The 16062-nt window shown below is 40.5% G+C and overlaps 1 protein-coding gene across 18 annotated transcripts in view; it reads right to left on the bottom strand.

The window, feature by feature from the left end:
* Positions 1-16062, bottom strand: part of camk2b1 (calcium/calmodulin-dependent protein kinase (CaM kinase) II beta 1) — a 63084-nt gene that overhangs the window by 11938 nt on the left and 35084 nt on the right. For 5 of the 18 annotated variants that reach the window (XM_027278365.1, XM_027278364.1, XM_027278382.1 and 2 more), the window contains 4 exons: positions 10972-11006; positions 6339-6407; positions 2902-2946; positions 611-659 (listed from right to left, as the gene is read on the bottom strand). In XM_027278365.1, coding sequence (XP_027134166.1) covers positions 611-659; positions 2902-2946; positions 6339-6407; positions 10972-11006 — 198 coding nt within the window. Of the gene's footprint in view, positions 1-610; positions 660-2901; positions 2947-6338; positions 6408-8900; positions 8934-10971; positions 11010-16062 lie in introns of all 18 variants that reach the window. The other 13 variants (XM_027278369.1, XM_027278368.1, XM_027278379.1 and 10 more) reach the window with 5 other exon arrangements.

The following is a 16062-nucleotide window of genomic DNA, read 5'->3' as shown; positions in this document are numbered from 1 at the left end:
TAAAACACATCTCAGTGAGAGAGAAAGAAAATTATCCAATAAACCGCCACAAGGACAGAGCCAGTCGCAAGAGAGAGTTTCAGCAGTTGGCATCAAACTGCATTACCACCCTGAGGTTTGTGATTTTGCTGTCTAATAAACAAGAAGCCCATGCAAAGCAGAGCACCAGCTGTTAGAGGCTTTCTGTAGACTCTCTGGATTGTCAGAACATTTAGCTGTAATGTTTTTAAAAAAAATATGTGCCCAATTTCATAAAAACATGTCAGTAACAAATAATGAACTTTAATTGTTAAAAGAATTAAAAAATCTTCCCACGTATACTTTAAGCTTGCCACAATTCACCATTACAAGCTGAAAACTTAACAAGCCCAGCTGAAAGGTAATCTCCTCTACATTCTGGTTAAGTGAGTTATCTGACGATTGTCATACACTGACTGGCTCCAGTGAAAAAAAAACAATTACATCAATACAGTAGAAATATCAAGAGATGATCCAAAATTTGTCAAGTTCCCAGAAGTATTCTGGCCTTTCATTTGCAGCAAACAGTTCAGTACTCGACTCTTTTGAGCTTCAGAATTTGTCGTTATGTTTTGTGTCTTTGCAGTCTCACCTTTAACATCTTCATCCTCCACAGTGGTGTTGCTGCTGTCTGATGATTCCTAGAGATCAGAGATAGACAGTCAGAGATAGGCAGTGCACACGTTTGTGTTGAATGCACATGAGGACACACATCCCATGAGTGGTATTTGTTTTACATAACCAGAACACAAGCCAGCAGGAGGTATATTACAATGTTGCCATGTCAAGTCTTCACAAAACAAAAACTGATTACAGAGCAGCAAATATATCTAGGCCAATTAATGCAGATTCAATTATATATTATAAACATATGCCAAACAAAGACCAAATCCCAATATTGTTCAATGTTGTTAATGTGTTAAGTATCATAACCATCCAACCTTTGCAAATAAAAAGTCAATCCATGCCAGCCTAATAGACTAATCTGCCAGTGTATGACTTTTTAAACTTCTTTACTCTTCATCTCCCTCTCCCTCATCCTCAGTATGTGTGTATGTGTGTCACACCATGTGGACAAGTGACGTCTTTTCTCCACAGGGTGCTCTTGTCTCTTGCTGAAACTGACAGAAACTCAATGGGATACGCTCCATCCATCTATTTCTTCTACTTCCATCTAATATGGATCTCAAAGTCCAATTAGTTGTCCTCTTAAGCAAAGCTTTAGATCGCACAATCTATCCATCTACCTTTCTGTCTGACTGGCTGTCATTCTCCTCGGTCTTTTTCACCAGAGGAGAACTTAGCTTTCTGATTTCCAATTAGCAGATGAATTCCCCCTACATGCAGAGAGTTGAGAGACTCAGTGACCTCATTAGAAGCGCACACATGCACGAACATAATCATGAGCACAAAGCACAAAAGTGGTTTCATAACCTCCTAAAGAGCAGCTGGTGACCTGAAGAGAGGAACGAGTGAAGAAGTTTATGTGTGTGTGACAAAGAGAATTGTGGCAAGCATCCTCGTATATTGGAAATATCACTAAAAGTGTGATCACACCTACAGTTTGTTTGTTTGGTCTGAATCATGAAGAGGTTTTATTTGCGGCATTTTGCATCTTATTCCTTTTGTTTCATCCTGCCACATGACAGGCAAGCGAAGGCTTGTAAAAAATGACCCACATAAATATGATACACTTATTTGTCCACGTTACCTCACTGGTGTTTATACTAAATACATTTCTCAGTCTATATATTAAGCCATACAGTCTTGACACTATTCTACGTTTGCGCTACTATTCTGCAATGCCAGGATGTCCAGTCACATACCATTACTTAACTCATTAAACCTTGTGTTTTGGGTCATGTCCTGAACAAAATTGACATTATTATGGGCTCACAAAGGTTAAAATTAATCTGTCTCACATGCCCATATGGACCAAACTAAGTGAGCAAATGGATATCAAATAAACTGCTTTAACCCAGGACTCTGTGCGGACTGTCAGAGACTTGCTGTTGTTCACAATCTGATGACATAACAACCATGATGCATTTCTGTCTGTGAGGTTTGCCCAAAATATAAGACAAAGGTCACTCTGTTGTGATGCAAAACCTGAATGTGGCTTTGGAAAGTTATGTTCCCGGTTGAGTTGTGCGCATTACAACTCAGCAGAAACAACTTGAGCTAACATAGTAGCGCACACACACACGCACACCCACAGAGGCATAATAAATGCTCAGTCATACCTATGAGGAAGGGATCTTACTGCAAAGTCATGCAGGTTCATGCACAACCTCTAAACACAGACACATTCGCACTAACTGTAGACACCACATCACTACATTTATAAGGGATAATAGGTGATAGGGCAGAAAGACCAAAAATCTGTGACAATAATAAATATATAATATCTTTACACTACAATATATCAGAGCGCAGATCTAGATTCTATCATCTGGTAAAAGATGTTGTTTTTACATGTTACATAAAATCATTAGTGATACTGCTCATTATGCTGCACAACGCCTTGTTTGAACAAAGAACACAGAACAATGGCAAGACAAGAAAGAAGCATCTCAAATATGAGACCCAAACCTCTGAGTCTATTATTTTTGTTCATTTATTATTCTGGTGATATCACTGCTGATGCCATGTTTAAGAAAAGAGAGGTACTGTTGTAATTACCCAAATTCCCTAATTATATACACTTGTTCATGTACACTGATGGGGATTTTAATTAGCAACATTCACTGTCCCATCCACCCCTTGTTTCCTGAGGCATGAGGCATGATAAAAAGAAGGATCAAAGGATAAGAGAAGATGACGAAGAAGAGGAGAATGACAAAGAGGATAAAGAATAGTTCAGGACTGGGGAATGATGTATACCTTCATCCCGTCCACTGGATTATGGATGACGGTTGTCTGAGGTTCCTGGAGGAAGAGGAGGAGGAGGAGGAAGAAGAGGAGGAGGAGGGGAGATGGAGGAACATGGAATACACAAGAGAAAGGAAAGAAAGGGGGAGAGAGAGGGAAGGAAGGAAAAAAAAAGATTGTGACATAAAAGTAGATAGAGATGGACAAAGTGTAAAGGAAAAAAAAGGGATATGAAAGTTGGATGAAGAGAAAGTGCTTGTTAAAGTTGACAAAGGAGACGGGGAAGAATCCTCCAAAATGAAGTGAGTGGGTGGATGAGCTGAAAACCGTAATTTGGAGTTCTGTTCTCTGTACATGTGGCACACACACGCACGCCAACATCAGACAGCACTGAAACTTAGGGTGAAGTGTCTGTCATGAACACACCAGTACCCACACCAATTCTCTCTCTCTCTCACACACACACACACACACACACACAGATAAAGTCAGTACAGTCCCTAAGAAAAGGGACAACATGAAGTTTCCCTCAGACTTTACTGAACACGGGTGCTCTTTGTTTCTGCACTGCCCTGCTGTGCATGCATAATTCTAAATTTACTCCGATGCCCTTACATGTTGCAAATATGTACGGAAACAAGGAAATTGCATATAACAATTAAGAGAAAATCAGCCAGCTCATACCTACAATACATAAACAAGAGTCACAACATTTTACAAGGCAGTGGCAAACCCAGCCAAAAGACTAAGTTGCCCCACAAGATGAAAAGATGAAAACATTTGGTTCCTTCACACTCATCTCAACAGAAACAATGAACACTGCCAGGCAGATATTGGGATCATATCTGGCTGCACTCTCTAAAAGAAATTCAATCTGAAATCAGTTACTCCACAAGATTAGATGTACAGTATAACTTTTCACTTTTTTATTTCTTCTGCTTCCAACCCCAAACTTTATTCCTGCTAAAAATAATCTATCACTTCCACTTAGAACACAGTAAGTTACAGCATCTTATATTACAATTTCTGTTCTATTTTTACCCCAATAAGTGGCTCCTTTCAAACACTGGTACTCCACCTTTATGACTTACAAACCCAGCAGCATTACATGCTTGTCTCCCTAAACAGCTGATGGTTGCTGATCAGAATGGATCTTTTATACATATGTCCACAGTCTGCTAAGAAACTGTAATGTGTCATTTGGTGTACAGTAAATCAGAACCCACCATCACCTGCACCCTCATATTCTCTGCAGCATCCGCCCCCCACCCAACCCACCCCCTGGAAGTGACACCCCTGTAATGGCCAATCATCAGCTTTCTCCCTGGTGATGATGGTGGTGTTGTCAGGGCAACTGTCACCCAAGGCAACAAGCACTGGTGGCAACTTGGGAGATGACGGTGAGTGAGAACAAAGTACTTGGGGTTTGTAGATTAGAAGGTGGGGGCGAGCACTGATGGCATCATATTATCAGATGGGGAAGAGTTTGAGTGTTACACATGGACTGGACTGGACTTACGTTACGACTGCTGCTCTTACTAGGACGGTCTAGTAGTGCAGCTAAGTTACATTATTTCATTTATAAGATATATAAATAGAGCCAAGCCAAATATAAATGAGTGGAGTGTCTCTCCATGGCTCCGCAGCTCTGTACTGAAGGAGTGAACATACCAATTGGCTAAACAGTAACTTGCTCAAATCCCTAGCAACGGCATGGAGACCCCCCCACCCTCACTCTCTTTCAGAAAAAAACTCTTCTGCTCTGTGGTTGTGCCCACACTTCCATTCACTCTTTCTCTTTCTTAAGCACATGAACGTACATTGCCCTATCAAGTGCTGCTGCAGAGAGTATGCCTGCACATGTGCAGAGTGGACTGAGGCTTAGGCTAATATCAGATGCATGGCCACATAAAAAACAGAGACACACTTACTAAAGCTGAAATCATAAAAATATGCTCATGTGGCAGCACCTGTTGCTCCATCGGTGTGTATGGCAGTGTGCTCTGCATTTTGTCTTCCCTAACAAAGGTACTGAAAGCAGGGGGCTGGTTCTTAACACTGTGTCAAGCCGAGGCTAGGTTTCTGCTGGTGATACACACCATCAACACTGTAACCACTGGGTTATTGTGACTCACTGACCAACAGCCTTGACATGATGTATTATCATTACATGCTTAGATGGAGCTTTGTATAGCCAGTGTGACCAAGCTATATTTAGTTTGCACCAGTTCCAAGGAGCAAACCCAAACTTGCCCAAGTCCTCAGCTGTGTTACATGTCTAAGCTGGTGAGATCATTAGTGTGGCATCTCAGACTTGGTTGCCAGTGATTTATGGCCCCTGGCCTGGGCATATAAATGACATGATATAATGCACCTCTTCTGGCTAAATAATGTGCGGTAGGAAATAGTGTCAGAAACATTACGCTCTAACATACTTGCAAATGTACCTCACTGCTGGAAAACAACTAAAATAATTGCATGATTAATGTGAACCATATGCACAGAGGGGATTTCACAAGGAAATTGGGTCATTAGAATAACATGATGCTAGTGTGTAGAAAAAAAATTCTGATGTTAACAAATGTCCCTGCATGTCTGATAGCTATGTAGTTATCCCATGATGTCTATAGACAAATGTACATGGCTTAGATGTCCGACCATGCAGGCTTTTACAGGTTGATCCTACTCTTACTTTGTAAAGCAGTTGGACTGGAAACCACAAGCCTTTGCAAAAGTGTCAGCATTAATATAAATTTAATATACATTTTATAACTAGAAATGATGATTGTAAACATAAAAAAAAAATTCTACACACAGATTACAAGAAAACAACTTAGAAATATCCCCTGGAGGCCTGAAGCCAAGTAAAAGTATAAAAGTGGTTTGTGACCATGTGCCAGAAGATCTAATAGATGTAGGTTTCACTGATTTTACCACCCATCAAGAGAAGAGAAGAAATTACTCTCTGAAATAAGCTGGTGTGTTATCTGGCTGGAAGGACAATCTGTAGACAATCTGAACTGTGATGCTCACACAGCAGGGAACCGCTTCGCTATAGAGGCACAGATAGGAAGGAGGGGGTAAATTGCAGTGACAGCTCTAGCAGGCATTCGCTGTCTGTTCCTCTTTGGCAAACTTTCACGGACAGAGAAAATGACATGGCACCACAATATCAACCTGAGTGCAAGTCACATAGCATTCACACCTTCCATGGGAAAATGTTTCCTGACACCTCCTCCTGTTTTAAGACCTTTCCAGATGATGTGGCCATTGCAGCGGCTCGGCAAAGATCAACCACAATCCACAAGACACACAAAGAGGATTAACAGACAAAGGTGAAGGACTAGGGGAGTCGGGTAGGGTGAAGGTAGGGGTCTTGAAGGACAGACAGGAGGTGGGATAGACTGACACGCACACACAGCTGAAGGTGTGGCTTAGGAGGTAAATACCAGAGCAGGTGAAGGGATGTTTCCTTTGGGGCTGGTGACTATGCTGTTTTTGGTGCTGTTTGTCTGGGGCTGTGCAGGAAAGGAGAGGAAAGGGAGGAGACACAACAAAAGTGTTAACAACAGCTCGACGTGACTTTGCGAGGGTGTCCATGCACGTGTATGTGCTCTCTTAAATATAAGTGTGTGTATTCCTATAACAGCGAGAACTGTTTCACCTTGGTGTTTGGTTAATTATCACATCTTTTCAGTTAGAATAAAAAAAAAAAATGAAAGGAGGTTATTTTAGGTTTAGGCTAAAAATAACTACATTTAATAACACTTCCATGTCTTATCATAACTGTCCAGGTTGCAGTTTTCTTTATTCTCTTTAGATTAAACTACTGTCAAAAAAAAAAAAAAAAACTTCTACTGTGATAAATGATGAATGACCTTCTTAAAAGAAATTAAAACATCAGCATGGTTTAGGGTTTGGTTTAGTGTTTGCAATAGGTGTGTAATTTAAAATGACCAAATTCTATTTAAAACCGAACTGAAGGTCCCCACAGGCACAGCAAGATGACCACTGTTTTCTGTGTAGCCGGGGAGTCCGGTAGACGGGTTGAAAGGGTTGCCTAAAATATTCGTTCACAAGACTGATCTGTAATTCTGACAGGTGACATGAGGGGGCGGGTGTCAGTGTATGACATCATGTTGTCACTGGCGACTTCCGCTGCCAAAGAGCCCACATCGCAACAATTCAACCATGCTGTTTGGCCGTAATGAATCACCTTTAGAAGCCATGATCAAATGCTCCTTTGAAGACTGCACATCAAAGAGGGGCCAGTCCTTTATAGCTTAGTTCAATCATAATGACATTTGCATTAAATCTACATTACATTATTTGTAATATTGTTTCGAAAACTTGAAATAGCTAAATGAGTCCTGGATGCGGATGTGAATCACTAGAGTGACTCACTCGAAGAAGTCAGCCACTATTACATAAAACACATTGAAGCACTTTCTGCTAGTCAGTGACAGAGCTCATGGATAATTTGTAATGTAATTACGCCTTCAAATGGTGTGAATGTTAAAAGGGGAAAGAAATCTTTCGAAGAGAGAGAACTGTCTTGTATCACAGGTTCTACATGAATTTGAATGAAAAGAAAGTACGATTTAAAAAAGACCAGAAGATGAAATAAATAGTAAGAAAAATAAAGTAGTGTGTATGTGTATGGGTGCATATGTTGACCATAATATGAAATGTGTAAGCCACTGGACTTACTCAAGAGAGGAGAGGAGAGGAGAGGAGAGGAGGAGAGGAGGAGAGCTTATAGAGCAGCACACACAAGTACAAACACAGAACACAATGCATACACACATAAAGTAGCCATAAAAAAATTAAAGCTGGTTTAAGATGACAATAAGCTGACATACTGTATAGACTTTTCACTCACACATGTGCACGTCGAAACAAACACTGACGCACACATACATTAAACCCAACCGACGCTCCAGCAATCACTCTGCTGCCTCTGCAGAGCAGGAAATGTATTCCTCACCAAAGTAATGGTTAGAGGGCAAGAAGGCTTACTCAAAGCTTGTTTGCATCAACTCAGCATTTGCGTCATGAATGTCTGTGGGCTGAAATCCCCTTGTATTCCTGGATGGCAGTTAAAAAACTGGCATGATGACACCAGTTCTCCAGTGGTGCAGACAACTGTAGTCCAGAGCTAAACGCCAAAAGCCTCAACACAGTTATACAATTCAGTGTGTACAGCAGAGGATATATGTCGAGAAGAGATCACACATCTTTACCCAATCAATACCGCTTAATGATGTTACCAAGAACAGAGAGAGTGGGTAAAGGTTTTCACAGGTGGGCAAGGAGGAAGAGGTGCAGAAGGGTTGATGGGTATGTAAAAAAAAGTGACATGACAGGGAAACGAAGGTGCCTGAAGGCAAAAACAAGGGGTCAAATTCCTTTCCAATTCACTTACCTGGAATAAAAAAAAAGGTCAGGTGCTGTATTCAGTGCTAAGAGGTGGTACCGGGACCAATTATGTCCCCACCTACTTTTATTTTTCCTTTTTGTTTTGAAGTACATGCATGACAGAAGAGTTGTATCAAAACTACAAGCACAAGGGCTGCCTCTATTTCTAAAAGCGTACCCCTGACAGATCTGGAGCAGCATCCCTGGAGTAACTCTGATGGAACTAAAACATCCTGCTTCCATTACGTTCTCAGAATAATGTCAGGGGTAGCCTTACTGTGCAAGGGACAAGGCTGTGACTTCTGCCTGGCATTGAAGTTTGACTTTCTCTCTGTATTTATTCTTTATCCATCGCTGCTCATGTTAACTTCTAAGTTTCGGTAATTTCTAACATAGTGCTGCGGAGTTGCCAAAGATTCACTCCCTGTACAGGTGAGCATTAGTCCCATGAAATGCCTGCATGACACCTGAGCTGACTGATTAATACTTCAATGGAGAAAAGGCAGGGCGAAAGTGGATAAAACAAACACAGGAGATAACAAGTGAGCAAAAAAAAAGGAATGACTGGGCAAATGCATAAATAGCATGCTCACCATATACTGGACAGTAGAGCTGGACTTGCGTTTCTGTCCTCAGGCGATTGATGGATGCATTAATTGATGAATGGGCAGATGAATGGATGGATGGTAGAAGAAGGAGGAAAAAGATAAAATAACCAATGACAAAAAGTTAATGTACTGGTACAACGTATACGAGAAAATCTGTCACTCTAAACCAAAACTTGATTTTGATGGTATTGCAGCTTTCAATCCTTGATAAGGAAAGGGTCAGACTTTTCCAGGCAGCATGGACAAAGCAGAAGAAGGAATGTTTCCAAGGAGGCGCAAGTAAACAAGAAGGTGCTGAAGATGAAGTCATCAGGACATAAGGAAGAATCAGAAGAATCGTGCAGGCAGCAAAACCATGACCCACTGTTCTTCTGTCAGAGAACAATTGGGGCAACAAGGAGCAAGACAAAGGCATAAAAGATTCTGTCTGAATACAAAAGCCTCTGCCCAGAATTCACTTTAAATTTAAAATCGCAAATCAAAAAAGTTATTACATGTAGCATTAATTATTAGCCAGATAAAAAGGCTAAAAAGACACAATGTGTGTTATAAATATAACAACACTGCATAAAACACCGATTGGAGTGGCTTTCATGAGAAGTAGCTGGCAGCATGCGAGGCTGACAGTGGTTTGTAGTTGAGAGACAGCGTGTGTGAGCTCAGCAGGTGCTACAGCTGAAAAACGTCAGGTGCCGTTACACATTGATGAACCAGCAGGAGAAGAAGGAGAGGCCGAGGAGAGGAGATCAGAGTCGCCAAAGAGAACAAAAAGGGCATGTGGAGGGAAGAAACAGAGGAGAAACAAGAGAAGAGGGAGAGAAGGAGGAGACCAGGGACGGCAGCGAGCGAAGAAGGCGCTTTCAGAAATGGTTTGGGGCGAGTGTGCGGGGAGCCTGTTGCTAGGCAATGAGTGCACCGCAGTGGAAGTAAGCGTCTATTTCTGTCGTCTGAGTTTCCAGGGTCCAGACTGGCAGCTATTCCTGGAACCGGAGTCACATTCCCTGCTGAACCAACTGAGCAGGGAGAAAGAGGAGGGGGCCCATGTGCACGCACGCACGCACACACACACACACACCCTGCTGCACATGCACACAAGCACACCGCAGATGTGGACACCTACACACTCTGGATGTGCAGGCATCCTCACAACCGCAATTACGCTTTCATTCTCTTTTCAAACTGACAAAACAGATGTGACGTATACACACGCACGCTCACAATTATGTACACACAAAAACACACCTGAACGTGCAAAGCTCTGATGAACATAATGAACAATGCTAAGAAGCAAACGCATCAGTTTGCATGTACACCATGTTCTACGCTTTGTCACACACTATCATGCATAAACACATTGGTGGAAGCTGTGTGTGGGATGTGTTACTGCAAGTGCGTGTGTGTGTGTGTGCGAGCGTGGGATGGTGAGAGATCTTCATTAAAGGATGAACAGGAATGTGGGGTTAAAGACCAGATGGGGTGAGCAGGAAAAGGAAGCACTGAAAGAGGAGGAAGAGACAGAAATGGAGAGATGAGAAGCAGGAGGAAGTGATGAAAAAATGAATAAGGAGGGCTGACAGATGGTTACATTTAATAATGGAGATGGAGAGGTGGCAATGAGCTGAATAATACCAAAACAAAATAAAGGGTGCTTTTAGAGGGGTGTGCTACTTAAGGCCTGTGCTCTGATAAGCCACACAGATGCACATACACATACATATACACAGACACATGCTGGCTGTGGCCTTTTAGAAAAATAAATCTCAATATCTCTGCTTTACACAGCCATATATGTGTGCCAAACTCAACAGAAAAATCAGCAGCTCCACATATATCACAAGAACTAACACATCCAACGAGAGTATGACGTACACAACATGAACGAGACAAAAAAAAAAAAAAAAAAAAAAAAAAAAAAGCTACAGCAGGCAGAAGTGAGATTCACCAGATTAGGAAAGAAGTAAATAGCTAAGAAGAGAAAAACAGCAAAGAAGAAAAAGAGGCAGAGTTTATAGCTCTGGAAAAAGTAAGCAAAGGGTAGTCCTGTGATGATCCTTACCTTGACATCTGCCTTTTTGTTGAGCAAGGTCTTAGCTGCTGCAATGACAAACACAGGAGAAAATAACCTGTCAGAGGTAAGGCCAAGCAGAGAAGTTAAGCAACAATAATTTTTTTTCACTGAATCACAGTAACTGCTACATCTTTAACCTAAAGTTAAGATATTATGTTCTTTTAACTTCATAAAAATGCTCTTTATTGACCTCTGTAGTCACCTTAGGCTGAAAGTTTTGGATAAAGTGCTTAAACTTAAATTGTGTTTCACAAATGCACTGTGACTCACCATGTCTGGTCTCCAAAAACAACATGTTGTATAAAATCTCACAAATAATATGCTTGGTGACAGACAGGTTGTACGACCAAATAATGATGGAAAAGTTTGGTGCTCATGTGTGTTGTAATCCACAAATACATCCTTTTTTTTTCTAGTGATGTTGTGCAGCCAAGATGTCTTCTAAAAATGAACGTGTGCCAGAAATCAACGCAGACGTTTGTGTGTATCGAGCTCATTATGCAACCACACGATCTGTCAGCTAAATAGGTGCATTAGAGTGATGTTAGGGCTTTTATAGATCTAGCAGGATACCATTCGGGTCCCACGCTCTTCAATGCTAAAGACCAAAAATGGACTTGGAATTATTCCAGTGTTGCTTTTGAACTCAATATCCATTACCATATTTACTTTCCCTGTCGATCTTGAGAATAGCTACACAGGTCTAGGGTCACAACCCAGTGCTTTGTTTTTTCAAATACATTGTTGTCAGTGAAATAACATTTATTGGTACATGTCAGTTCTTGTGCCACAGTCCCTTCATGGCTACAAGGAAAAAGCCCATCAGTAAGCCCTGCCTTAAAGTACTCTGTGGGGGCCTTAAGGAGGATTAGTCTTCAGTCTGCTCTCTAATGAAGGGTAATGTGGAAGGAGGCTAGAAGAGGAAGAATGATATTGTAGACGCAGGTCTCTGATGAGCATAATACCCATAATCTCTTACAATAGTGGAAACTGTATGTAGACAACAGTAGACAGTCCACAGGAGCATTCACTGCACTGCTAAAGCACGGAGAGCAAGGTGGTCCGATTGCATCAGATAGATTCACCCAGAGGGGTGCCAAAATAAGAGCCAAACTCTCTGTGATGTTGTGCTGGTGGAGGCTGTGGGTGTGTCTACAGTAGGCAGAAGATTAACACTCACAAGACACCAGATGTCGAGGTGATTAGATGAGCAAATGTTTATAATTTCACTGCTTAAAGGTTGTCAACAATGCACTAGGAGACTTGTTGGTACTGTACAACTCCAACCCAGGACACAGACATACAGGAAAAGGCCTCAGGCAGACAGGAAGTGGTGAGCTTTACATTTCCAATTATCTGCTTGGCTACTATACATGTCCAACAGCTAAAATCTATATTTTGATTCTCTGTGGCTGTGTCTCTAATGGTTAATGGTTCAACATTTTCTTTATCAGCAAAATAAAAGAAACTCATCTTCTTCATGTCTGAGCTAAATAAAAGACATAGGCATCCTAGCCATAACTTGGGATTTGATTTTCCAAGTATTTTGATTCCAATAATTAGACAGAATTGTAATTTGTAAATTCAGATTTTTCTTCGGTAAAAGTTTAAAAGTGATTTTTGTGACAAAAAAAGGCAAAATAAAAGCAGTATAAGAACCACGGTAAGGTTAGATTAGATCTATATGGTAAGAAATTCCTCTGATTCGTTCTCTATAGTTTCTATGAGTATGGCTACATTACAAAGAATACACAAGCAAACTTAATATGGGTCCAAGACATTATCCTTACTGGGACTTTTTAAAGGGGCTGAGTGCAATTTGAAGTATAATCGAATGCAATCACATCAGCAGCTAGCCATGTTACATAAAACATTATTTCTGGTGGTCTGTTAATTTTGTCTTTCCTTCATTCTTTCTCTCTCTGTCTTTCCTCTCTCTCCCTGAATATGAGACATAGCTCATTTCTGATTTTCTCACTTTCCTTTCCAAACAAGCCTTTAAGCTCCATTGACTTTTCAAGAGAAGCTTGAATTTCACTGATTTCTGTTCCCCCTTTCAGTGATTACAGGGAACAAAGGTCCAATCACAAGGAGGCCAGTTAAAAGTCTAGTAGAGGCCTGGTTCGGCCCTTTTAAGTGAAAAACAAAACAAAACAAAACAAAAAGACATACACACCATGCATTAGTTTGTTCGACCTCTTCCACTCCACTGCTCTTTATAATTTACATATTTTTGTCGTCTTTTTGTCATCATCTGTATGCTCAGTAATGTGTTTTCTACTCATAAATATGTAATAAATATTGTGTTTTATATAGGCAAAATGTATAATGCTTAATTAGATTTGATTAGGTATATACTTTATTCATCCCACCATGGGGGAATTCACTTATAACAGCAGCAAGAAAAGTGTAGCATACACTATAGAATTAGAAAAAAATGCATATAATACATTATTAATGAAGAATATGATTCATATTTCCATGCACTCATTATGTCTCATAAGTTGTTGTCTAGGTTGGTTCAAAATATAACAACTATTTACCATTCAGAAACTGATTTAAAAAAAATATATATGTATATAAAATATCCCTCCCAATAACAAAAAACACACCAAGAACTTGAGGAACACCATAAACAACCCATGCTGTGACTCGGTATCAAACACTTTGGACCTATTTATAAAAATGTATCTAAGAATTTTGGGTATATCTAGGTATTTTTTGGCGACTGGATGACCAGTACTTCTCTTCGGGAAACTGCTCAGAACCCTCCTAGCTGTGAATATACTGAGGGAAGTCTTACATCCTCTAAATGTTACCATGTTACCATGGAGATCATCACACATGAATACAGTTGGGCTAATTAAATCCACAAGAGTCTCAGCTTTTCAGTCATACCCAATTTATGCAATTGTTTTACTCTTGACTCCAGTATGCAGAAATATTCAAATACACATTTATACTGCAAAAAAACTGCAGGGTGTTTGGCGGAAGATGCATGGGATTAGCAAAAAGTGGGATGTCTGTAAAAGTGAGACTCGTGGGTATTTATAGAACACATATTCATCCAGATATCTTGAGGTGAGCGGTCAAGGGACCTCTTTGAGACCTGCCAGCTTTTACACTGCCAACTTAGCCTAACTTTGGAACTTCTAGTAGTAGGAGCTTCTAGTTTCATATGATACCTGTATCTTCACTCTAGCTTTTTACAGTAACTAGCCCACTACAGCCTCCAAAACAGTAATGTCAGCCACAGATGCCGATGTCCACATAGAGTGGAAGAAGTTAAAGCTGGTAAAACTTGAAAAGCAGGACAATGATTGAGTGATACAGGATTTTTACTTTTCTCCCTCAGAGATATATCATCTCATGTCTAAAGTGAGGTTTGCATATTCAGCAGTTCATAAAGAAGGCGATAAAGAAGCTCTCAGTAATCTGAAGAAATGTGAGAGTGGCATGATTTTGCATGGTTTATTGTTGTGCTGTTCTTCTTCCTTCCAAAAGCTGGTTGTTACTGAGGAAAAGAAATGGGGTCAGAATAGTGTCAAGTTCATTCTCTTCTATTCCCTGATGGCTTGGTAGAAGAGGAAATGATATGAAAGGAGAGCAGAGAGGAAGAGTAAGGAGGAATGAAAGTGAGAAGAGTTTTTCACTGTACTCTTTCCAAACACCACACATTATTTGTGTGCCATTTGATCTTCTAAACAAAACCCAAAAGAATGAGGGTTGCTAAAAATGGCTTGAATTCCATTTGAAGAGAAAATCTTGGTGGAAACCTGAAAAATCAAAGGTAGCTTGATTTACACCAAAGGTGTAAGCAAGTGGCGCTCCTTACCTTGCCACAAATTACACATGAAGCAAGAAAAGAAAGGAGGAACAGATTAAAACAAAAGTACCGATATTAATTCCCACTAAGAACAGGCAAGATGCACCACTGCAAGGGAGAAGCAAGGACGGGCATGGATTCACTTAAGGACTCAAAAGTACTGGCAGATGCAACTTTTTCAGGACACTTTAGATACTGTACCCATGCATGAGGAGGATAGGGTGAGGTCTAGTAGATAGTGACTGCATTTGTGTGTATGAATATGCAAGACAGAACAAGGCCTCCATTATGCCAGTGAGGCAGTGTGAGGCTGATAGGGGGAGACAGCCCACTATAAATATTTGATAGGAGCTTAGTGGAGGCTGTGTGACACAGAGAGGACCGTGGAGTCCCAGTGGTCCACAGAAACAAGGACACTTCCACTACTTCTGTCTCCTTACTGTAGCTTAATGTTGGCCTGTCACGTGACGCTTTTTGTCATTTATGCCTGCGGTTCAATCCTGCATACCTAGAACAAACAAATTAGGTCGGATTGACATTTATTAAAAAAATTGCTCTTGCAAGTCACTGTTTACATACTGTAAAACCTCAAAAAGCCCACTCGGGGAAGCTCAGGGCATTGGTGAAGGATGTAGATATTTCTCTCTATGACCAAACAACAGCTAAGAGCAAGAAAATATTAGATTTACATCTGCCGAGGGGCAGAAATAAAACTCATGCCCATGTTGCTCTGTCAGTTGCATTAATAGCCAATTTTTTACGAATAGGTTTAGCCTTAAACAGCTGATATGGCTGTAGCATGTCAGTGTTTTATTTGTAACACTGAACTGCGGTGGTTGCTGCTTGCTTTTGCTTCTAACTGAACTATATAGTCATCAGATTCATACTGTTATATTCATCTCCCCTAATTTCTCCTCTTGTATTTCTATGTTTATAAAGCACACTCCTAAAGCCATGAGATAATCGCTTGTTGCGAAGTTTTCTTATTTGCATCGCCCCAGACAAATTTGTGTCAAATCACGTTTCTATAGACTTTATATGCAATAGCACTATTTCCTAATGTATATACTGTACTGTATATAAAGGAAATATAGTATATGTGTATGTATATACTGTATATATACATTTAATAATAATAATAATGAAAGCAACAGCTTCAAAAAGTCATCAACTTCATAAGAACCAGCCCAGCCTTGCATCTTTCACAGTGTTCACCATGCACCAAAATCCCCCCCTGCGTTTTGCAGCGCATG

This window comes from Larimichthys crocea, chromosome III (assembly GCF_000972845.2).
Source record: "Larimichthys crocea isolate SSNF chromosome III, L_crocea_2.0, whole genome shotgun sequence".
Classification (NCBI taxonomy): Eukaryota; Metazoa; Chordata; class Actinopteri; family Sciaenidae; genus Larimichthys; species Larimichthys crocea.
Note: the sequence above shows the minus strand (reverse complement) of the source record. Positions and strands in the feature narration are given on the sequence as shown.